The 24,792-nt window shown below is 32.1% G+C and overlaps 2 protein-coding genes across 3 annotated transcripts in view; one reads left to right on the forward strand and one right to left on the reverse strand.

Moving 5' to 3' along the window:
* Mgstl (Microsomal glutathione S-transferase-like) lies at positions 1-21,259 on the forward strand. Of its 2 annotated transcripts, XM_088224582.1 has the most exons (5): positions 1-384; positions 3,682-3,773; positions 4,638-4,782; positions 14,242-14,315; positions 15,461-21,259. In XM_088224582.1, exons 1-5 carry the CDS (start codon positions 253-255, stop codon positions 15,711-15,713), a joined length of 696 nt encoding a protein of 231 aa, XP_088080708.1. In that variant the 5' UTR covers positions 1-252; the 3' UTR covers positions 15,714-21,259. The 2 variants fall into 2 exon arrangements, with proteins under 2 accessions (XP_088080708.1, XP_088080707.1); XM_088224581.1 differs by lacking the exons at positions 1-384; positions 3,682-3,773; positions 4,638-4,782 and adding an exon at positions 8,762-9,856.
* Positions 20,243-24,792, reverse strand: part of alph (protein phosphatase alphabet) — a 24,225-nt gene continuing 19,675 nt past the window's right edge. The window contains exons 3-4 of the mRNA XM_088224580.1: positions 23,985-24,078; positions 20,243-23,114 (exon numbers count right to left, since the gene is read on the reverse strand). Coding sequence (XP_088080706.1) covers positions 23,036-23,114; positions 23,985-24,078 — 173 coding nt within the window. The 3' untranslated portion in view covers positions 20,243-23,035. The remainder of the gene's footprint in view (positions 23,115-23,984; positions 24,079-24,792) is intronic.

The following is a 24,792-nucleotide window of genomic DNA, read 5'->3' on the forward strand; positions in this document are numbered from 1 at the left end:
CTTCGTTCATCTTCAAGTTGCGCTAGGAGAGGAAAAACGATCTCCAAATTCTTGTACCTGGTCAACCTGTTTCGTTCAAAACGCATAGCATTTTTCATTTAGTTAGTCTTTACACTTCCCATAAAATAACGTGCTTTACGCTTTCAAAAACGATTACAGTAAGTCGGAGTTTGATCCCGAGCGTTATCTAATATTATTTAAAAACACTCAAGTTTTACTATTTTTGGGCAGTTGAGAGGTTGTATTACGAAAATGTCAAATATGGGTGCACAACTTTCGTTCGATAATCCTGCATTCCGGATTTATGCCATCAATGCAACAATTTTGATAGTAAAAATGCTGCTCATGTCTCCATTAACCAGTATGTACAGACTTTCCAAAGGGGTGAGTATAGTTTACAACTTGATTTTGTTTCCTTAATTATGAACAAAATATTGCATTATTTACTAAATCGAAAGAATACTAATGAATGTAATCGTATTTCAATACTAAACATCCACACAAAATTTATTATTTACAAAAATAAAAATGAAATAATTCAACACTTTTTTATTTATTTATTTTATTAGGTAAACATACAGTATGTACACATATATTGCCAATTTCTTTGTATATTAGTGTAAGAAACTCATGCACACACCAAAAAAATGTTTACACTTAATACAATAATTTAAATTATGTTCAATATAATAAATGTAGAAGAAAAGAAATGAAAAAATATGTATATAATAATAATAATAATAAAGTTAAATGTCTGCTTCTCTCAAAATTTCTATAATTTTTTACCTAAATTTACATAGGTACATTGTCACAAAAAATATCAGCCTCGGTAAATATATTGTTATATTGGTCGCATATTCTAGGTATTGTAGATTGTTTAAAATAGTTTGTTGACGCGTTTTCAGTGTAAAACAGAAGATTTTATAAAAATAAGGTCAACGATAAATAATTAAAACAGATAATGCCTACCCACGATGGAATGATAAAATTTAGTTATTATTTTTTAATCAAATCAAATAATACCGAGTCAGTTTTAAAGTACCTACTTCATCATTATATATTATTTACTTGCAATAAATTCGTGTGAGTACGTATTCTGATTAAAATAAACTAAAAGCATTTTTTTTTAATTTCTTAAATGACAATAATAAAACAAAAGGTACAAAAAATTCATCATAAATTTTACAACTTATGAAACAAAAAAGAGGATAAGGTAATAAATAAATAGAAATTTTAATGCAGTTGTTGTTTTTGACACAAAAACATATGTAAATATAGGACTGGAATGTGCCTACATATCTACGTAAACATTAAATATTATTTTTAATTCAAATCAGTATTAGACTCCTTCTCGTTAGTCCGTTGTCCGTTATCATGAGCACAAAAACTATTCGGTTTTCATAAAATACAAAAAGTGAAACTTTTATACAATGCATTTTCCAACTGTCCTACTGGCGCCGACGGTGTGGCTGATAGTGTTAGATGACGAAACCGGTTATTCGGTTAATTAACTTTTTACTATTTGGTAAGTGGTTATTTAACCAGAAACCGGTTCGAAAACACAGATAAAAATATTATTTTGAAATACTTTTCAGGCTATTGAATTAAGAAGGCATTTTTACAATTATTATTTTTTTATTTTGTGCACAACAGGCCAAAAGGCCCAATTACGGGGGTGAATTACAACACAAAACACCCAGGCTTTAGAAAAATCACATTTTTGTTTTCTCACTGGAAATCGAACCCGGAACCCTCCGTGTGTAAAGTCAGCGTCTTAGCTACACACCACGAAAGCAGTCACATTAATATGAGCATATGAACGTAATATACTAAAATTTTCGTTCTAACAATATAAAATGTAAGCAGGTAGATAGATGTCTAGTTACAGGATCGAACACACGGAAGGCTTCAGGTTCAGTTCCCGCGGTGAAAACACAATAAAATTTAAATAATTTTGTCAAACCTGCAGCTCAATCACAAATAACTATTGACGTGCTTAAAAACATGCTAAGCATTTGAGCAATCACAATGAACATGCTTAAGTTATTGCATTCATAAGTCAACGCGTGTGTAATCTCTAAGTCAACGCTCGAGTCGGTTTGTTTTTTGTTTTCCTCGTAAAAAAAATATAGTTCACTAGCGAAAAATCTGCGTTTACTATAAAAAAATAATGCAATATTTTGCATTTGCAAAATACTAACGAGTATCTAATACAAAAAAGTGTAAAATTAAATTACAATTACTATGGCGACTGCTTTTCTTGACATTTGGCTTGGCAACCGCCGGCTAAATGCAATAAATAGCATGATAAATAATAAATAAATAAATAACAAATAAATACATAAATAAAAATAGCAGTTTTTGAATATTTTTCCTATTTACACGGCGAAATTCAAATATGTGATTGCGCAGCAGGATTATACGTCGCGAAACGTAAATATTTTGAAATTTAATATTGCATGTTCACGGATGTTCCATTGTAATCGCGAATATGATAAACAACCAAGGTGAGAAATTGTTATCACGTCGCTTATTAGCACGTTAATAGTTATCTGTGATTGAGCTACTGGGTGTAATGTGCTTAATTCGGGGCCTTCTGACATGTTGTGGTGTAAAAAATGGTAACTAAAAATGTAATAATTAAATACGTCAGTTGGTACGAATGTGATATTTTCATTGACTGGTTTTGATTTCATTGATCATTGACTAATTTAATTTGTTTACCCGGTAATTGTATTTTTTAATGAAGTTTGTATGCAAATTCATTAATAAATTTATTATTGCTATAAGTTAATATCATAATAGTAGGTATAAAATAATTATTGCTTTACGGTATTTATGTCTCTTATGTATTCGTACAGATATTTTTTTTTTAATTTCAGCCATAATATTAATATATTATAAATACATAATATTAATTGTCAACTGCATGTCTAAACCTACTGGAACCTGAAATTCTACAGTACAACCACAATTAAGAACCTTTTTTTCAAAACTCGACAGTCCCTCGAAACGTGATTTTTCGGGGAGGGTTTTTGCAATTCGCGTGTACAATCTTTGTTTTTAAAATACACCTTACAACTAAGCCTGAAGGTAATCCAATGTATAATTACATACATCATCATCATTCCCTTTCCCTACATAATGGTGCATAGGGCACTGCATTGGTAACCAATCGCAGCGTATCTAGATTATTTTTGTTGCATGAAGGTAAGATGATCAGTCTTAGGACTATGAAATATTCTAGTGTGAAAATACTATTTTTAAATAAATATAACTCGAGACCTCTTGCATGGTAGACAAACACGCTGACCATTACACCACATATTTACAATTTTCTTTTATATTTTATTACCACTCAATATAAATGATTGAAATTAGGAAATATTATTATTATTGAATTATTTATTATTCACGATAAAAAATCGCGTTTGGAAAAAACGATTTAAGCCGGTTTTTAGCGTGTTTTGATAAAAAAAAAATCAAGCAATCGATGCTTGATACTGGCTTTATTTTTTTTTTTAATCGCAAATAGCTGTAGGGCGAATATTTTGTTTTGAAAAAACGATCATCAATTTTGTTTTTACATTATGTTCATTTGTACTATGCATAATAATTTTGGTAATGGTCCGTATTGTTGTAATGATGCATATGTAATTATTGTTCACTTTATCATTTCAGATATTCGCGAATCCTGAGGATTTATATTTTGTAGCGGCAAAAAAAAATCCAAAAGTTAAATTTGACGATGCAGACGTCGAACGAATTCGAAGGTGAATAAATTGATTTAATTGTGTAGTTACTTAACTTCTTCAAATGAAATATTTTTTTTTATTTAACATTTATTAATTTAAAATGAAGTGCATTTTACATAATATTATTACATTATGAACTTATTGTGGCTTTTTAAGCTGTAACCGTGTTAGGGCCAAAATAATTAACGGGGTAAATATTAAATTGAATCAAATAATAGCATGCTTCCCATACAATATCAGTATAAGGAATAACAAACCAAAATACAATATTGAATAATTTTAACAAATAATAAAATAATTGATATTGCTCAAAGTTACAAACATAATCTAGAAAGCAGAACGGCAAAGAAAGAAAAACGATCAGCTACATAAAACATGGCTACAAAAAAAATATCCCAGCAGCAATCTCATACGGTGGTTTCTTCCCTTCGAAAAAATACAGTTATGGACGTTGAACACTCTTGGAGCTACATGCGAAAAGCGTCTCCGAGCAACGTCGAACGGGTTCTTGGTATTGAGTAATTCAGGTTACGCGAAAACCTCGCATGGGCTTTCTGTTAGGACCTCTTTTCGAAGCCGCCTAACTAGAAATTCGACAATGATTCCTTGATATACATTTGTCCGATATCGAGTACCTTGAACATCTCGAGTATATCGGGGGGCACCGAAGCATAACTTTTCTAAGAATTATTCTTTGCGTCTTGATTAATTCATGATAAATGCCGAGCAACCTCCCCAGCCAATTACGTCATAGGCAGCCACTGATCGAAAAAGTACGAACAACATTTCTGAGTGTCAACGTCTAAGATGTTCCTAAGTGATGGAAAAGATCTCCTAAATGCCGACTTGCCGAAAAATGAAATAAATTATGTGTGTTCTCAGGGCGCACCAGAACGACCTGGAGAACATTCCCGCCTTTCTGCTGATCTCTTGGCTGTACCTGGTGTCAGGCCCCCCTCTGGCCTGGGCCCGCCTTCTGCTGGGGGCCTACTCTGCCTGCCGTGTGGGGCACACGCTGGTGTACGCCGTGCGCCCCACGCCGCAGCCCGCCCGCGCCACCTTCTTCTTCGGGGGGCTATTCATCACCCTCTATATGGCGGCTCACGTCGCCGTTAAGGCCGTGTTTTAAATGCAATCTACTTTTAGTTCCACTTCTAAATATCAGCGCTTTAAGTTGAACATGGTGTCTTGCAGAACAACAGGATTTAAACTGCACAAATCGGTTAAGCTTAGATTATACTATGTCCACGTAATCTATAAGTGCTAAAGCGCTACAATTTATTATATGAATCATAAATTTATACAACTTCAAAAGCTCTTAAATCAACTCTTAATGTTTTACCTACTTCAGTTCTGAATGTTTAATTACTTCCAAATATCAGGTAACTACGTATAAAAATATATCTACATCTAATATTTATATCAACTCCAATGGTTTATCCTCTGTTTCAAAATATCTAACCCACTCCAGCGGTGTTACTCTAAACCGCTCTCGCGGCTATAGAAAACAGTTTTTCTACGGCCGCGTTTGGAATATCACCTCAGGGCTGGTATTCTAAACGGTTTTATAGCGTGGTATAGCACGTAAAAGCGTTAAAAATAGCAAGGTAAAAGAAAGGTTCTTTATTGATTGATTTTACCTATTTGTTTTGAAGATTAGTTTTTTTTATCAGTTTTTAAGGTATATTGCTAATAAAAAAATTTATTTACTTTGTTCTTTTATTTGTATTACCAAAATATTTATTTTCCTCATACCTATTTCGATTTTTTATAATGTTCAACGTACTCCAGGGCTGGATTCTGAACGGAATTGGCCTCGAAGAGATCGTTCTGTTAGTGTGTATTTAGTACATAAATACGCGTTAAAAATGCGTTTTCTACGCGCGCTTTTGCGTTCAGAATACCACCCCAGGAACGCTATTCTGAACCACTCTCGCGGCACGAGAAAACAGTATTTCTCGTGTATTTACACAAAGTAACACGGCCACGAGCGTGTTTGGAATACCAGCCCAGAACGGTATACCTTACTTCAGGTAACCTACCTATACCAAAAAATCTATTTTTATGTTACAAAAACATTGTAATCAATATTGTGAAAACATTCGTTAAAATAATTACGTAAACTCTGCAAGTGCCATTAAATACACACCTGGCCCTGGCTACATTTACCGTAGGTGTAAATAAATCATTTTAAAAATGGATAGTAAAAATGAAAATTTATAACAATAATCATCGACACATTCCCTTATTTGCATCTTATTGCATTCAATAATCGCAGGGAATCTCAATCACCGTACGCTACAGGTGATGAGAGTTCCGAGACCAAGAAATATTCAAATGTAAAAACACCTACCTAAATAAAATAGTATGATGAAATAACACTTAACACTTATTTGACAGCCTATAAGTGCGAACTTAAAATCGTTGTCACTTAATTTGCAATCAGTCTTACGCTTCAGGCTCCAATCCAGGGACCTGGGAATTTTAAACCAGTATTTTAGTAATTTATTATTAATTAAAATTAACGGATTAAAAATATAACATAGGTGCAGCAAAACATTACTGTGATAATATTATTATTTACACTTACAAGACTCACTCAGATAAATTATATGGTTTGTCGGTGCAGTTCTTTTTCAAAAACATATAATAACACTATTTGTTTAATATTACACACTGCTAGCTAAACTCACATTGGGGAAAAGAGAAAATAATACGTTTTTTTTTATGAGTAGGTATATTTATTCCATGTTGACCTTCAAACCCCTGGACCTCAACCATAACGGTAAGCACTGGGCAAACGCACCAGCAAAAACGACTTATATCTGTGTCTTGGGTTTGAGGGTCAATGCCGGATTTAATTTTTTTCTTGCCAGCATTTTGTAGAGGCTTGATGTCAATGAAAACATACACATATTGAAAACGTTTACACACACTTACATATTTGGTAGTGTTTTTTATTGAAAATAATGTTTAACACCTCAAACAGTTTATTATAACAATATTTGAGTTTGTCCAAATGTTCGTAGACAAAAGACTGGATTAAGTTTATTAGAACGTCACAAAATATCTGTAATGTTGTAATTTACGACATTGGCCCTTTTAGACCCAAGCCACAGATATATAATATATCCACTCGATTTCCTTTTCCAGGATTTTTATCTGAAAGTAGCCATCGAGTCGAAAACACTCCCCGTATTCTTCATCCGCCCAAAAAAAATATGGCACTTCAGCAGTTTTTTGTACTTAATATTTAATAAATATAAATTGAAAAAGTGCTTCCAGTAGTCAAACTTTTAATATTATAATATTTTTTTGTAAATATCATAAGAAAAGAATAGGTTGTGTTTACTTTAGACCAGCATATTTAGACGGATCGGCAAATTCTTTTATGCTAACATCGACATATTATTTTTAGACCGTATTAGTTATTTTCCTTGTTCGCATTTTTATTTCGTTTTCCTTGAACCTTGTACCCGAAATATTATGTAATATACATATTATGTCCGTAAAATTATAATATGTATGTAAGCGCTTATTCTACACGCGATTTTTCATCTTTGACGAAGAACCTGTTTGAAAAGAGAGAGGGAAAATGGATGTCTAGACATTTACAGGGCTCATACGTTATTATTACTTTCGTCGGCTGATTTGATTAAACACTTCGTAAATTAATCATCAGTCTTCTCGTGTTCAATGGTGAACATAGGCCTGCCCTTTAAATCCCCACATTTCCCTATCCCGAGCGAACCGCATCCAATCACTTCCTGTAACCCGTCTTAACCCGGGAGGCCTGACCGGACACTTCTTCTACCTGTTCGGGGTCGCCATTCCAGGACTTTTTTAGTCCGTCTAGATTGTCTAGAATCTAGAGTCTTTGGTTCTGTCTATATGAGCAATCTTGTGGACCACATCGGTGACCTGTGATCTTGCTCTTATGTATGTGTTAATTCTCCCGTATCTTATTGAAATACCCAGCATTTTCCTTTCCATAGTCCTTTGTGTCACTGATAATTTGCGAAATAAGATAAGGATCTAGTGGTGTTAATAATTAAGGACACTGCATTAAACGAATTCAGACAATTTATCGCATAGGCTAGGATAAACAACGTCACGGGCGACCCTATCTGGAGCTGTGGAGAGGGTGCAGAGCCGTGAAGAGCGGAGACGCTTTGTCAATGGAATGGCTGGTGAGAGTACCAATGATCACGACCCTCACAACTGAGGAACGACAGAGAAGAAGAATATCGCATAGGTATACCTACTTAGGACGTATAGGTATAGGTACATAATGAATGTATTTATTTTAAATGAGACGAGTTGTGGTCCCGTAGGTAGAGATATAATGAAAGGTCTGGGTTCGAACTGCGCTCTACCACAACTTGTTTCCCATTTTCCAACAAGGTTATTTCCGACAAAAAGAAAATGGCGCCAAAACTAAAATATTTGGGTAAAACATTACCAGGAATTTTTTCCGTTTCCGGGTGGATGAAGAATAGAATTATATGTAAAATAGAAGCAGAATCTTGGACTAGAATTCAGCGTGATGGCCACAATGCTGTATTGTACTCTCGGGCTAAGAGTAATAAAGTCGCCCATAGGGAGAAAAGCCATTCTATGATTATTGAACACGAATTTAGCTTCAGATTACAGCAATACGACGGGCTGTTGGTACTTGGGTTGAGAATTGCGAGCGCAAACCGAAACCGTCCATTACACGTTTGTTGTTGTTAAACTAAAAACTAAAAAACAAACTTAAACTAAACCAAAAATTTCTAACGCTTTTGTTCTATGCAATAGAACTTAGGGGCTTCTTTAGAGAATCATTACTCTGAGCTCTCAGGTAAAAAAGGAAATCGAGTGGAGACAAGTCCACCACGCAGTTGTTTGCACCCAACCCTTATGAAAAAATCTTGAAAATGCCCTATGTGAAATTACTACGAAAAGGACTAAGCACTGAACCTTAACGTAAAGAATAAAGGTGAACGGATATTATATGTATTTTTTTTATTTTATTATTTTATACGTCTCCACTCGTTTGCGAGTGATTTTGGATCTTAAAAACAAGAATAAGAAATTTAAAGAATATACGCTTCAGCGAACGACAAAAAAAAACCATACCCACGAAAAAATATAATATAATGTGAGGTATTTAAAATCAGTGTAAAAGAGTTATGTGACAATAAAATATCATTACACTTTATGTATTGGCTACATTGTAACAAATGATAAATATAAATACTATTGCACGTGCATTGATAGATCCAACATATTTTTCTGATTTCAGACACAAAAACGGGAGAAGAAAATAATTTTACAAAATTCACATACATTGGCAGTTTCTTGGATATACTTGGATATACTATACCTCATGGCAAACCTTAAATAATAATACTAATTTATTATTATTTTCCAAAAAAAAAAATCAGAAATAATAGATCGCCACGTCACTCTGTATTTGCATACATATCTCGCTTCCTCTACATTCATACATCTTATCATCTATGCACAACGATTATTTCATTCTAATTTTCAATATTTTTTGAATTTGGTATTTCTCGGTCTTCCTCATTTTCTGCATCCACCAACATTTGCATCGTAAATCCTTTTGACCGTTCTTTCGCTGTCCATTCGCTCTACCTGTCTAAACCAACGTAGCACTCCTTCTAAAATCAATTAAGACAACTTTAAAAAATATCCACCGTTCCATTCAAAACGGCAGAAATGGTCAACCTAATAAAGATAATTTAAATCACAAACGAACACATTCAAAATATACTCATAAACCTACTCCTGAAATACCTGTGTGAGTAACATGATTCGTGTAATCGTATCACATATCACGTATATCTTTGTATTTTGCGAGAACGTATTTGTGATCATGACATTCGTGTAGTGTTTCTGTGCGTGATTGGTCGCATCTCTGGCCTCTTCATTGTTTACCGGCGTCTTCCCAAAATTCGCTCAAAATGGCAGTACTCGGTGATATTATTTCCCTCAACAATCCTCTATTCAAAACATACGTATTTTACGTATGTGTCCTCGCACTAAAAATGCTGATAATGTCGATGTTGACCGGCCAGCAGCGAATGAGTAAAAAGGTAGGTTAACTTCCTACCGAAGTATTATTATTTACACAATTATAGCCGGTGCATACCTGAAACGACAGATTAAAATCCAGTATGGGTACAAGTACAAGGTACATTATGTTGCAACAAAGTAACGCGCCGTGGATTCTAATAAGAAGCTAACTTGTCAGACTAAAAATTAGGGTGCGGTGCATAAAAAAACAGCAATAGTGGACCGAATATGATATAATTAAGATACTCTGTGAAATATTCACATAATATTATATGTATAATATGCTATATTATAGTTTTTTTACTTGCTTCGTCTTGAAATTTTACGCGATTAGTGGGAAATCAGACAATTCAAATTCTTCACTAATGTGTGGTATCTTTTATCACAACAACTAATCATTTATAATAATTCTCGATCATTGGTTGAATACTGATACATCACTGTAGTTTTCAATAATAAATAAGGATTCTTCAGTCAGTCATTACTCATTACCGATCTGATATTTGATAAATGCATATTCATAAATGTAAAATTTGAAAGCTCTACACTACAATAAATTCCTTCGTGCAGTGATTAAAAAAAATATTTGTGAAATTTTTTTACTCTTAAATTACTGGTTACCACATACGAATGTATGTGTTATATTTTATTTGTGTAGATGTATATTACTTAGTAAAATTGATATAACAATTTTCTAATTGGAATAGTAAGCAGATGTCTTCAAGGACAAGGCACAAGGACGATAATGACACGTGACGCCACATTGTGCGGCGTGGCCGCGTGGCGTACTGGCGTGCCGGCCGGCCAACTGACGTATTTCTTTTTATCTCTTGTATAATAAATCATTATTATTATTAGCCTTTGTCTATGATTATTAATTGTTGTAGGTAATAGAGGTACCTAAGTACACTCTGCCTATCCAGGGTACGTATTCTGGTGGGAAGTTAAAATTTATCTTCAATTTTATCTACAAAGTAAAATTATGTTTTCTGTATGAAAAATGGATAATGTTTGCATTTTTTTTTCTAAACATGTTCGATTACCAGTTACCGACGAAGATATTTTAAATCTTCATACAAATATACACACTTTTATACATAAAAGTACATACCGTCTCAGTATATACCGATGAAGATAGCCGTTCATAATCGCGGCCCAGTTACCCACATTAGGTGATAACAATAAACAATAAGGTACATAGCATGCTTCAATAAGTTCAAAATCTACAAAATAAAATAATTAACAGTAGTATTTTTTCATTCTGTACATCACAAAACAAAATTATAAAATATTACTGATAGGTAATTTATAATAAATGACTTGTTGGCAAGTTGATTTTTTAGTAGGTATGCGATGCAGAATGTACATATGAGGGGGTTAAATGCAAAACCGCCATTGTGCATGATCACTGTTTTTGGGAAGACCAACTAAACCAGCAGCAAAAATACTATTTATTTTAAGTTCAATGTGCAACTTGTGCGCGGTATAACAGGTAGCGGAAAGACTATTAATTTTAAGTTAAATGTGCACATTTTTAAGTTAAATGTGCACATTGAACTTAAAATTAATAGTCATTCGGCTACCAACTGGTTTTGTTGATATTCCCATAAATAGTGATCATGCGCGTGGCGGTTTTGCATTTAACCCCCTCATGTATTATTAATTTTATAGGATTACTTATTACAGTATATGTAGGTACCTGGGGTGGTATTCTGAATCTTCTTGTGGAGAGAGTGATTTATTTTTTTATTTTTCTTTCTGTTGACGCCCATGGGGCTTTTACATTATACATACTATATAATAAGAAAAAGTACACATTAAACATAATTAACATTTTTTCAAATATAAAAATTGAAAAAAAATATTTTTAAAATTTAAAAATAAAGTTACATAGTTAACATAATACACTATTAAGACATAATACATACATTATATTATGTTTACATAGTAGGATTCAAATAAAACATAATAATTTTATTTATTTTTTACACCGGTAAACTAAACGTTAAAGTGAAGTTATCCAAAATGTTGAAAACTGAAAAGGGTTTTATAAACTAAAAATATAAAACATAACACGGGCTAACTTTTAAGCATACATAAATACGATCGAAGATTTATTGACTAGACTCCGTCGCGTCAGTCGCCTGTAGTACTTTGGTCTCGAATATGCTTAATGAGTAACGAAATATATCAACATCGCCATATTCATTACCAAGGCGATGGAGTCTAGCTATAGGTGAATTTACATAGTAGTTGTGCCCGCTGGACACCTCGACAAACACCGACTTATTTCGTGTGCGGCGGGAAGGTATTTTAATATTAACCAGTCGCGTTAAATCAGGGCTGTCCAGCGCGCCATTTACTATTTTATATAGGTTTACTAAATCGGTTAAGATTCTCCTATTCGAGAGAGTAGACAATTTTAAATTATTTGATAGGAAGTTGTAGTCGATTTGGTCAACAGGAATATTAAGTTTAAAATTTATGAAGCGAAGGAATTTATGTTGGACTTTTTCCAATTTTATGTTATGTATTTTATAGCAAGGTGACCAAATTATTGAATTATACTCTAAGTTACTCCGAACTAAGGCAACATATAAAGATTTAAGCACATCGATGGAATTAAAATCCTTCACCGTTCTCAGCAAATATCCGAGACACTTCATTGCCTTGTTAGTAACTGAATCAATGTGTGGAGCAAATGACAACTTGTCATCGAACAATATACCTAAATCTTTTATTTCTGTAACTCTTACGAGATCTGTGTTATTTATATTATAAGAGAAGTTGATTGAAGTTCTATTACGGGTAAACGTAATAACACTGCACTTGTCAATATTAAGAAAGAGCTCATTTCTCTGACACCAAGTATATAGACTTGCCAGGTTTGATTGAAGAGATTCGCAGTCACTAAAGAAGCAATAGTCTTAGATAATTTCAGGTCATCAGCAAATAAAAGAATGTCCACTCCCTCGAATATCGATACAATATCATTAACAAAAAGCAAAAACAAAACAGGACCTAAGTGAGATCCCTGAGGAACTCCACTAGATGCCTCAAACTGATACGACCCATAACCAAATATTTTGACTAAAATTTTCCTAGATGATGTTTTGGATAATGCTTAAGGTCGCAATAGTGGTCTAAATGAAAATTTTCATATTTACTTGCACTTTTTCGTATTTGTTTGGCGTTTAATCATCAGTGTGGCCATTATATGAAGCAAAAAAAAAAACTTCAAATTAATCACTCCCTAAGGGGTAGAGAAGATCCAGAATACTACCCCTGAAACCGTTTAAAAAACCGTGGGCCTTCTTATCGGTTTCTCTCTTATAAAAGGCTATTTTATTTGCCAATGAGTAAGTAATACTTTTAAAAAATTACAATTTCATTTATCGCGATTCTAATTAATAATTCCAAATAGGCGATTTTTTTCATAAAATGGTGCCATGATGTACAACGACCAAGTAATTACTAATTACTAATAAGGATTAATTACTAATTATGTGATGTAATAATGAACAAATAACGCGCGTCGTGACATGACCTACTCGCAAATACAACAAATACGCCCGCCCTGTCACCCCCGCACGCACCACAATAAGACAGGTCCTGTCACACGCGAAATGCACACATCTTTTACCGAACATTCGGCGCTTCGGCCGAGAGCGTGGCCGAATATTCGGCCAAATCACTATTCGTGGCATCTCTACTATTAATCACGTTGTTGTTGTTGTAGATGAAAATTAATGTTTATGTAATAATTTTTATTTTGGTATTCTTTAATATATATAATATATATGCTTCCATTTTCCATTATGTTGTATCCCAACTCAATAGGGCTCATGGCCTCATGGAGTTAGGGATACGTTATTATTTTTTTGTTTAATGTATCTTTGTATGAATAAATATAATTAAAATAACCATATGGATGATAATAGTACTTATTCATGAAGAATTCAGATTTCCCTACCATTTATTAAGATATTAAAAATAACATGGTATTTAAAACTATTTATAGGTATTGAAGAAAGTAGGTACAAATCAGTTTGATTTCCATCTGTACTAAATAATTAGGAAGAGATTACCTACACTGTGATATACTAATTTTGCAGTAACTCATAATTACTTATACAGAAAGCTAGTGTCGCGGACCACGGATCGGACGTTTGAAGTTTTAACCCCACTCTACCCAAACTTAATTCCCAATTTCTAATATTGAGTAATTTTCAATGTGTTGAAAATATATCCCAACATTTAATTAATTTGATAAAAAACCAAAAACTCTTATTTATTTTAAAACAAACGGCATAAAAATACTTATGATATTTCATATGGTCAGTTTTGATATTTTCTTTTTTATGCTTACAGACATGATTTATAATAAATTTTCTTAACATTCCAGGCATTTGCGAACCCTGAAGACGCACTTGGAAAGGGAAAAGTACGAGTGGATGATGATGTGGAACGTGTCCGAAGGTAATAAATTGTATTAGACATTTTGTTGCTCCATCATCACAAATTATTATTGTTTTATTCATTTCTGTAAAAAGCTATTTTTTTGTTCCCTACACTGTCTAAATTTTAAATTTAGTTTGAGGTACAGTATTTAAATTGAAGCCTTGCTTTTCTGGTCCAACATCTATACTATAATGTATGTGCCAAATCAATAACTACTTTGCTAAATACTGGTTTATGTTTTTAATCATTAACTGATAATTTATATTCAAAAACGATTAAATTTCATACACACATTATGCAGAATACAATTTTTTTTATGATGATTACAAAACACTGTCAAAGTTTATATATTTGGTGGTAAAATCTTCTTTTTTTTGTTGCCATTTTCTATTTCAAATAAGGTTAACAAATAATTTAGTTGTAATTTTTATATTTCTTATAAAGTTACTCAATAATATCCATTTGATAAGTTATATGGCAATATCTCTTGTAAAGCAATTAGTTTATGGGCTTGATAACATATTATTATGATTTTCAGTATTAATTTTAATACTTTGATTCAAAAGAGGGCCCTCGTGAATGTCATAAACTAATTTAAAATAAATTAAAGACAGGACGACATGCCTTAATCAATTACAATGAACTTCCACCTAGAAATTTCCCAACGAATGAATCTCCACTAGTTTTCTTGTTAGAAAAAAAGTTTTTTCAAATCAAAAATCAGTTTCTTTTACTGGCTACTGAATGAGGAAGTTCAGTGCAACGGGAAATTGGATATAAAAATGTTTTCTTACACACAGTAAAAATTAGAGCATTCTCTTGTACAGCAAAGGTTTTTGAAAATGTAAGAAAAAAATCATTAAAATTATTTTGATAAAAATAAACTACTTTGAACGACGTCACTAGTTCTCCAAAATCAACCAATACAGAGTGTTGTGATACATTTCCGGTTACCGGGAAGCCAACCCACCAATCAGGACAACTCGCCGTAAAGAACTTGAGACGTCACGGGCGGAGTAATTTCAAAATCACAATACGTATTTTTTTTTTATTTTGCTTAGTTTCGTAGTCTGTTACAAATAATAAAAAATATAAAAAAAGCACTGAACTTCCTCATTGCGTATTTATCAACTAATATTAAAATGATGACTGTTTCTTTTTAGGGCTCACTTGAACGACTTGGAGAACATCCCCATCTTTATGATAATTTCTGGACTTTATATTCTAACCAGCCCCGCTGTGGGTCTCACCACTATGCTGTTCAGAGTATTTACACTGGTCAGGACTCTCCATACTCTGGTATACGCAGTGGTAGTCATCCCCCAGCCTGCTCGCGGCCTCTCCTGGGGAATAGGATACGCCATAACTATCTATATGGCTGTCTCCACACTTGTTTTCTTTAAATCTGGTTTCTAGATTTTCCATAATATGTAAATAATATTTATATTATTAAAAACTACAGTTGAATCAACTTGATAAATCCACGAGTGTTTATACTAGAGCATAACTACCAAAGCATTCCATCGGTAAGAGACATATTTATTTGAAGCATCATCTCTTTTTGATTATGCCTCAGTGATATTATATGTCATTTTCTAAACTGTACAGGAAAGCGAAATAAGGCTTACATTTATGAAAACATTAGCGAAAGGAACAAATGAACTCCGTATTTTAATATGGCCATTGTGAAAGAAGCTCTAGAATACATCCTTTTGTCATATAAAAGAGCGTCAGATTTTAGCATGTTTTATGTAAAAATGACTTATGGAAAAAGTGACAGATTTTCCCATTTCGCCCTTTTGCCATCACACAGCTGATGAATAATATTTTCTTAGATAAATGGCAGCACAAATTAATTAATAATATCTGTTTAATATTTTTAGAATATTTTTGTATCCTATATATTGTAAAAACAATCTTCTGGTAGGCATGTTATGGGGTTAATATTAAAATACATATTGCAATAATAGATAAAATCATGATTTATTGGGAGTGTTTATGCTAAACTTGTCCCTCTTAGCTATAATTTACCTACTTCTTCTCGCTCTATGAAAGTGTCAACAAATTTCAATGAGAAAATATTTTTGAATATATTGGGTTACAAAAAATATTCAATCAAATGTGAACATTTTTACTTTACATATCGTCAGTATGCTGGTAAAATCCTCTAAAAAATGTATTATTGACTATACTGAGAAAAATCACTTTGAATGTTCAACTCAACAAAAGTTTTTTCAACATATTTTGAAGATGATAGACACTCGTGAAATCATCTTAGTTGCTTTTAATTGTTTTAATGGATGAGATTTCGAAAAAGATAATAAAATAGTGGGTGTTCTATGTGATAATTTTGAAACTAAACCCTAAATGATTTTATCAGTTGATAAAGCTCGAAAACTGACACATAACTGCATTTACAATTTATTTTCTCAAATTGTAATTTAGAGGGTTCTATCCTTGGAGTAACACCACCCGAGGTTCTACCAGTATATTAACAATATATTATTGTATAAATGTGGAATTAATTTTGTGACTCCAAACCATCTACACATATTTTAAATAATTATAAAAAATGATTCCCTTTATATTTCAATTGTTAAATTTTATTATAGGTCGAATCCCTGTATTTTTTTACTATATAAATAGAAATGCAGGAAGCTTAATATTTTTATATGAATTAATAAAATTGTCTGATATATATTTTTTACGTTTTAATAAAGTTTTTAAAATAACCAAAGAATTTTTAGTAAACTGAAAACTTGAAGATAATCATATTTATGCATATAATGTTTATGTCACCGCCAAATCGTTAAATCAGCCACTTAATGGACGCATATCCAAAAATGCTGAAAGCAACGTTTTATGAAAGGGCTGAACGTCACTTAGCCTCTTTAGATAAAATACAACAACAATAATTGTTTTTTATTTTATTTTGTTATGTAAAGTATAGGTCGGTCATGTTTATTAAAAAAAAAATAATAAACTTAACTTAACACACTTCGGTCGGGAAAGGTATTGAGCCTGCGGACCGTTGGCGACGGGCGAAAATAAAGGTCCCGAGCAAATTTCTTTAATTTGTTTGAAATCGCTGTATCTTCGAAAATAATAAAAATTTCTACATACTAACTCAGCATATCCAAGCTATAAAATTATAGACCAAAACCAAATATTATTTGTAATTCAACATCATTATGGTTTAATTTTTTAAGTAAAACTCAATTTCTATTTTATAACATTACATATTTTGTATTTTATTTTATATAAAAAAAAAAGATTTGCATTGCTATTTGATAATTATGTACATATAGTTAAGACCTTAGCAAAGAGACTAGTTATAATATTCATATAAAAACATTGGATAATTCCTTCTTTTTTGTCTTTGAAATGAGGCCAGCGCAAAAGGTATTTTTACCCTTCCCGCCTTTAAGAATCAATCAACTGAACGGGTAGAAATGCCTTTCCCGCCCGAAGTGTGTTACCAGTAAAAAGAATTTTTTTAATATTTCTAAACTTAACACATCCCATACTAAAAATAATTGAAGACAAATGGATAAAGGCGTTTATTATTGATAATATATCACCTTCATTCACTCTCAATATTGGTTTTTTGATACTTTTTGGTGGTGTAGTTGATTTTATATGAAAGGGTTGTACATATAATCTTTATCTATGTAAAAGTACATTTGGCAGATAGCACAGATGGCAGTGCCAATTTCATCACACATTTTTTTAACAAACCCGAGGCGTGTATTTCCAAAACATGTTTTAAATCTACATACAGTACCTCAGAGGTAGACGGATGCAAATCCAGAATTTGCTGAAACGACATTTAAATTTTCGCATTCAGTTTATGATCATGTCCATTGATTTTGAAGAAATTTAAGTCTTATATTGAATGAACCTATGTATTAAGATACTGAATATACAAATGAATGTTCTGAATTATTTGAAATCACTTAGAGAAAGTAGATTCTTTAGGTTTGTGTTAAACATTTGGATTTGCATCCGTCTGCCTTTGAGGTACAGATATTACGTACTTGTATTACTGGCCACATGACTGTGTAACTTTGACTCATGCACAGGGGTTCCAGGTTCTCATCCCCTGTGCAAATCTCATCAGATCAATCAAATGTGATTTTACTCAAGCCTGGGTGTTCTGTGCATTCATTCTGGTTCATTTAATACTGCGATTGGCCCCTGGCCTGCTGCGGTGCAAATAAAGTACTCAAGAGAAGTATTTCAAATTTTAATAATATTTGAGCACGTCCATACCTTACCGCACTGGATATTTAATCCTCTCAGGATTCCTAGATTGGGGAAATATCTGAATAGCGATGAAAGAATATTTAGAGTATGTGAAAGTCCGGGTATTGACATAGTTTAAAACATGTCATTGGCTATAAGTTATTACGTATCACACCGTGTAACATTTAGAATAAGGAAGTTCAGTGGTTTTTTTTTATTGGTTGATGATAGACTATTAAACTAAGCCAAAAATGTTTTTCTATTAATTTCTATGTATAGTATTATCAACGCTATGATTTTTTTAATTACTGTGAAGTGCCGTCTTAAATTCTCAATGTGTTCTGCTAATTCATCAGTTGTCTATCACAACTCCTATCATTGGTTGATTCGTAAGGACTAGTAACGTCATGCAAGGTAGTTCATTTTTATCAAAACCATTTTTATTATTTTTTACTTACATTTTCAAGAAACTTCACATACAATTTAATGCTCTAATTTTTACCACGCATAAGAATACACTTTTTATATCCAATTTCCTGTAGGGCTGAACTCCCTCATTCTGCCAGTTTAGAACTTCCACAACTCTATAATTTTTATAGTCCTATATTTAAAATATTGGTGTGTATTTTTCAATTTATTCAAACAAAAAAATAATATTAGTTAAATACCACCTTTTTGCCAATAACTGAAGGCTGGGAAGTCCTATGAAATATTGATTAGGCTTGTTTTCCAAACTGGGTAGAATTTTTTTTTTAAATTTAAAAATAATGTTAGGTCGCTATTTAATAATTAGTGTTTGATGATAACTCCATAGAGTTAAGAATAGTCCAGAAACCGCATACGCACATCAAACAGAAGGCGACTCAACTACTCATAAATGAGTAGGTTTACGTTTTGACCCATTAGTTTCTTTGTAGATGTTGGTCAGTACGCAACTCCTGATTCGAATTTAACCATGCCGTGTTGTGTCCTTTTAAAGTGTAGAAATACTGCTAGGATCTTAAAGAAACAGGGTGCAATCACATTTCATGTGTAATTATCAAATGAATGTGTTTGTCACAAATGCATTACATAAAAATTGAATTATTTTTCCATCTGTCAGATTGTCGAAGAAACAAAATGTAAATTTCGTTAGTGTTGCCAGGGTAGTAAATTTTTTACCCTACTTTGCTCATATAATAAGGGAAATAAAGAAAATTGAACCTCGGATTAAACAACGCCGTGGTGGACATTTGGCCAACATTATCTTTAAAACATAAATTATTATATTAAATGATATAAAAATATCCGTTTTATGTAAATATATTTTTTTTTATATTGTAAGTTCAAAGTCCATTGATTCAATTACTCTTATTAAATTATCCTTTACTTATCTACTCTGTTGTGTCAATCAATATTTCCACGAGCACAATAAAATTTTAGAGAAATTAACAGATTGCTTTTTTTAACCTCACATTTGTGTTATGGTTATATTCTTCGCAATCTGGCAATATTACACGGTGACTTCAAGTATGCGCGTGGCGAAAGTGTGTCTAAGTGGGGGAATTATTGGACACAGTTCGATGTATTAAAATATGATTCTACGCTCCTTCTGGACTATTCTTAATTCTATGGATAACTCTCAAAATTAATAGTAAAAGCAAAAAATACTTGTGCACAAAAACTACAAGTGCAAGGAAATCACAAAAACAAAACGGAAATAAGATTAAAACAAAAAAAACATTATTTTATTAAGCCCAACAAAAAGGTGAAATAACAGTGGAATACAAGGAAACAATATTACATGTGAATATGACACGATTACTTACAACAAGATTACTTATGAAATATAATCATAGACAAGAGTACGCGTAGAAGAAAACTCAAAAACAGCATTTCAGAATTTAAAAAGCACTACGAAATTCTGTGTCCTACTTTGAGATTAAAACACAACCAACCTAAAGTTTACCATTAACAATTGAAAATGCTAATTGATCTCAATAAATTATATTATTATTTGTGCAAAATGCAGATTGCAAATTGATATTGGTCAGTTGTAATTAAAATAATTACAAACTTTATTAAGTTTTCAGTTTGACTGAAATCAAATGTGTATAAATAAAAATAGCTTGTATGTTGAAAATTGACCTCAGCTGATTACGAATATCTTAAGTAATTTATTGTTTATTTTTATATCTCATTAACATTTATTAATCTTACTGCGTCACAGCTAGTGAATTTGCAAAATTGAAAACAACACAAGATTTTGAAGTCAAGAAATGAATACATTTCTAAATATTATTTTTAATGTATTTAAAAACTATCTACACAAATGGAATATTTCGGTTTTTTATAACATGGTGAACAGTCATCCATCTTAGAAGACACAGAATTGTGAGTAAGGTTTCATTTCGAGTTAATCGGAGAAAAAAGCAATTATTAAAATACTAAAAAACAAAACATTTAACAAATTAAGAAGAATGAAAAAAAACATATTTTTCAACTATTAAATATCACTATGCTATTCTGTTATTGAACATCACATATTAAAATATTATTAAAATCATTTAAAATATAGTAGAGATGTTTTTATTCTTTCTTAATTTGTTAAAATAAATAATTGTAGTATGCAGTGAGTCGCCGTGGCGACAAAGTGAATAAAATGAATTAATTTATTATACTTTATAATACATCTGGAATATTCATTCGGTATTTGAAAACCCAATCAAAATGTGACCGTTTTTATTTTCAATTGGGTTTGATTTTGTTTTACTTACAACCTTCGAACCGATGGATCTTTCCAGAAATATTATAAGGAATCTTTCGGAATAACTACTAATCAACAAGTACAAAGTTATTGTCTGTTTCTTCGCTGACAGCGGTGAACCTAAATAATATAGGTAAGCTGTTGGGCTGATGGACAAAAGGATGGCTAATCCTCCAGTAATTATTAAGTGTTAAAATTAAGATTATAAAATAAAACATTTGTACTATACACATTCATGGCGCATTTCTATGATTTTCTAAAAAACTAATCACTTCCCAAAGCTATACCAAGTACTCAGACAAAAAAACAAATTCAGAGCTGATGAAATTAAAATATGGGTACATTTATAAATACGTAACTAGAAAACATTTTACTATTTCAAAGAGAGTAAAGCAAAAATTATTTTTTACTGCACAAACTTTGAAATAAAAATCAAAAATATCTATTTACAAGAATACTAATAATTTTTGTTTTGTCGGAGGCAGTACATAATAACTGAAACAGGGACGTACTCCTCGTATTACATATGATCAAATTTTGTTTTCAGAGTATTTAAAAAATATATGGGAATATTGATGATAGATAATATTTGCGTGTTTGAGAAAGCAAATATATTCACTTGTGGGTTATCTTAGCAGAAATAGTGACACAAACATGTTAGCTGTTAAAATATGTTATTACATGACTTATTTCTGATTGATTTTGGCTCTGTTAAAATAAAAGCGCGATATATTCTAGTGAACAACAATGTTTTGTAATGGCATTAAATTAAATTTAATTAGTGGAAAGGCAAACGGATGGATTGCTGAAACTATTCACTGAGTATAAAAATGACTATTTTTGGTGTTTTTAAAGTTTGGGATGATTTTTGATGGTGGACAATCTACAATATGATGGTCGCCACCTTTGAAAATCAATCCGTATGTGATAGGGTTACTCTCTCCAGCAGCATAGGAGGAAACGATTCGGTAAGGGATAGAATGACTTTCTTCACATTCATTAATAATATTTTATTTCCACAAATCCCCTTTTGTTTTTTCTATGAGATCTATTCTAAGATATGAATTACAGCCTCAGAAATTAACGACACGGTAACCATATGAATATAAATGTATTCGGTATTTATTTTCTGGCATAAAAAATACTTCATATAATAATAATTTTCTAGTAAAAACATACATATTTGTACATATTCTTATTACACGTGAGTCTCGGAGAGAGATTTACGACCTTAAGTGCTATTTGCATTATTTGGTATTTGAATATAGGGAAGGGAGAGAGTCGCCATGTTACAAAACATTACAAATTGGACATTTCTAAGGAATGTGACACGCATGTCTGGAGAAGGAAGCCGACGGCAAGACAGCGGCGACACCCTCCCTGCGCCGGGACCAAGGGAGAAGCACGCGGCCTACGGCGTACTATCGCCAGTTTGTACTAGAGTTGAGTTCTACCCATTCCCTTTACACCTGTTAAACTAATTCTCAGTCATCGAAAATACACGTGTCCCGAGTTAAAACATACCATTTACTTATAACATTTATTGAACCGAATGATTCGCGTACTAAAATTAGAAAATCATAATTAGAAATGCATTTATGGGGTGGTTATTGTTATTTTTACATTTCTTTTATTACCGAATAACAATCGTTTACCAGAAATGGAAAAATAAAACTGCGTCGAAAACCAAGGAAAGGATTCTAGAAATCCCTTCCCCTAACATTTGACAATATTACGATATAAAAATTTATTTATTTTCTTCTTCCACCTCCTCCTCATTGTCCGACAGCCCCAGGTCATTCATATACGAGTTCACGATAGCCCACCTGCAACAAAACACACCGAGTTATGTCATCTCTCTTCGGAACTGCCTACTATATTGTTTGATCCTGCTCTTGGTATTATTCATGTTTTTTGTACGTATTTCTTGCTTTAACTCTAAAAAAGGTTTGGTAGTAGATATCTACTTATATCGTAAAATGCATTTTTGTAATCAGTTACGTATTTGTAAATTTACGCTGTTATAAAATTGTCATTTTAGTCGATCCTGAGCATGTGGATGACAAAATAATTTGTTTGTCTGGGAAAAAAAATACGTATTATAAATTTCAAATATTCAAGAGATGTGCCGCATCCACAGTATGTATGGACAGTTTTATATAGGGACACAATATCTCCTACCATATAATTACTACAACTTCGCATAGACTATAGCTGTCTTTTCACTGGCAATGTCTTTTGGACTGATGGTTATATAACAGCCGTTATTTCCTAAATGAGAGACAATTTTGACGGACATAGCCGGAAGATAAGGAACTGTTTTTATTTAAATCCTAATTAGGTATGCATGCTGAAAATATTTCTTGGGTTTAGGAATTTCTCCCCCTGGAAAATTCTTTGTGGGAATATTAGGAATACTTGTATGTTTATTCTCTTTTCATATTTTAGTTACAAAATACGCATTATTCTCTAATGATGCGCCACATCCACAGTATGTGTGGACAGAACATGCCCGGTACATATATATATGAATCAAAATATTGTCAATTTTCTCTACACAAGAGGTTACAGAACCATTTATTTTTGATTTTGAGATTTGTCACAAGTGTGTTGTTTAAACTGCATTATGCATTCACTGTATTTAGTGCATAATTTATTTTACTGACTGTATTATAAATTAATTGGATTATATTTACTTGTCGTGAATCCCGCCCCCCGGTAGTAACCCCGGCAAGCTTCGCAGTTCATTAGCTATGGAGGTCGGGTTCTTTTCACCTTGGGATACCAGTTCTGCAAAACCAGAGTGGAAATTACAATCAGTTATAAAATAGTTGACCGTTTATACTTAGGGGGTATGTATTACAATTTCATATGAAAAGTTATGCATGAACAAATAAATACAATAAAGGTAATAAAATTATATAAAGGAGACCAAGTAAAAATGTGCTCATGTTATTTAAACATAGAAATAAATTAATAATAATGAAACAATACTTAATGTTAATTATTGATTTATAACACCACTTGAATATACATAATTCTTCATTTTACGTGGCATTCGGGTATATTTTGATGCAATATAAAGAAAATAAAATTAAACATTTTCAATTCCATGAAATACTTTACAATAATAATGTCACAAATATCATGATTTAAATATTAAGTTAATCATTTTTTTTAGTAAGTTAAAAAACATGTGTTAGGAATTATATCAAACAAATATAAATATTCCTAATATCCGAAAATGATATTTAACATCACAAATGGAATCGAGGTTTAAATTGTTTGTATGGGAGTTGATAAGCGGAAAAAATCTACTTCTACTTAAAGGGCTTCTCTTTGCACACGTAAAACTATTGATTTTAGGAATTAAACTTGTTACTACAATGTATGTAATGTCTTAGTCAACAAAGAACAGCTCAAGATTGGTGTGATACGAACAAATTAGTATTATATACACAAGTGGGCATAGTTTGTGTTTGTCAACAATGTGGTTTTGTTAAT

This window comes from Micrasema longulum, unplaced genomic scaffold (assembly GCF_059751315.1).
Source record: "Micrasema longulum isolate JH-2025_06_02 unplaced genomic scaffold, ASM5975131v1 h1tg000299l, whole genome shotgun sequence".
NCBI lineage: Eukaryota > Metazoa > Arthropoda > Insecta > Trichoptera > Brachycentridae > Micrasema > Micrasema longulum.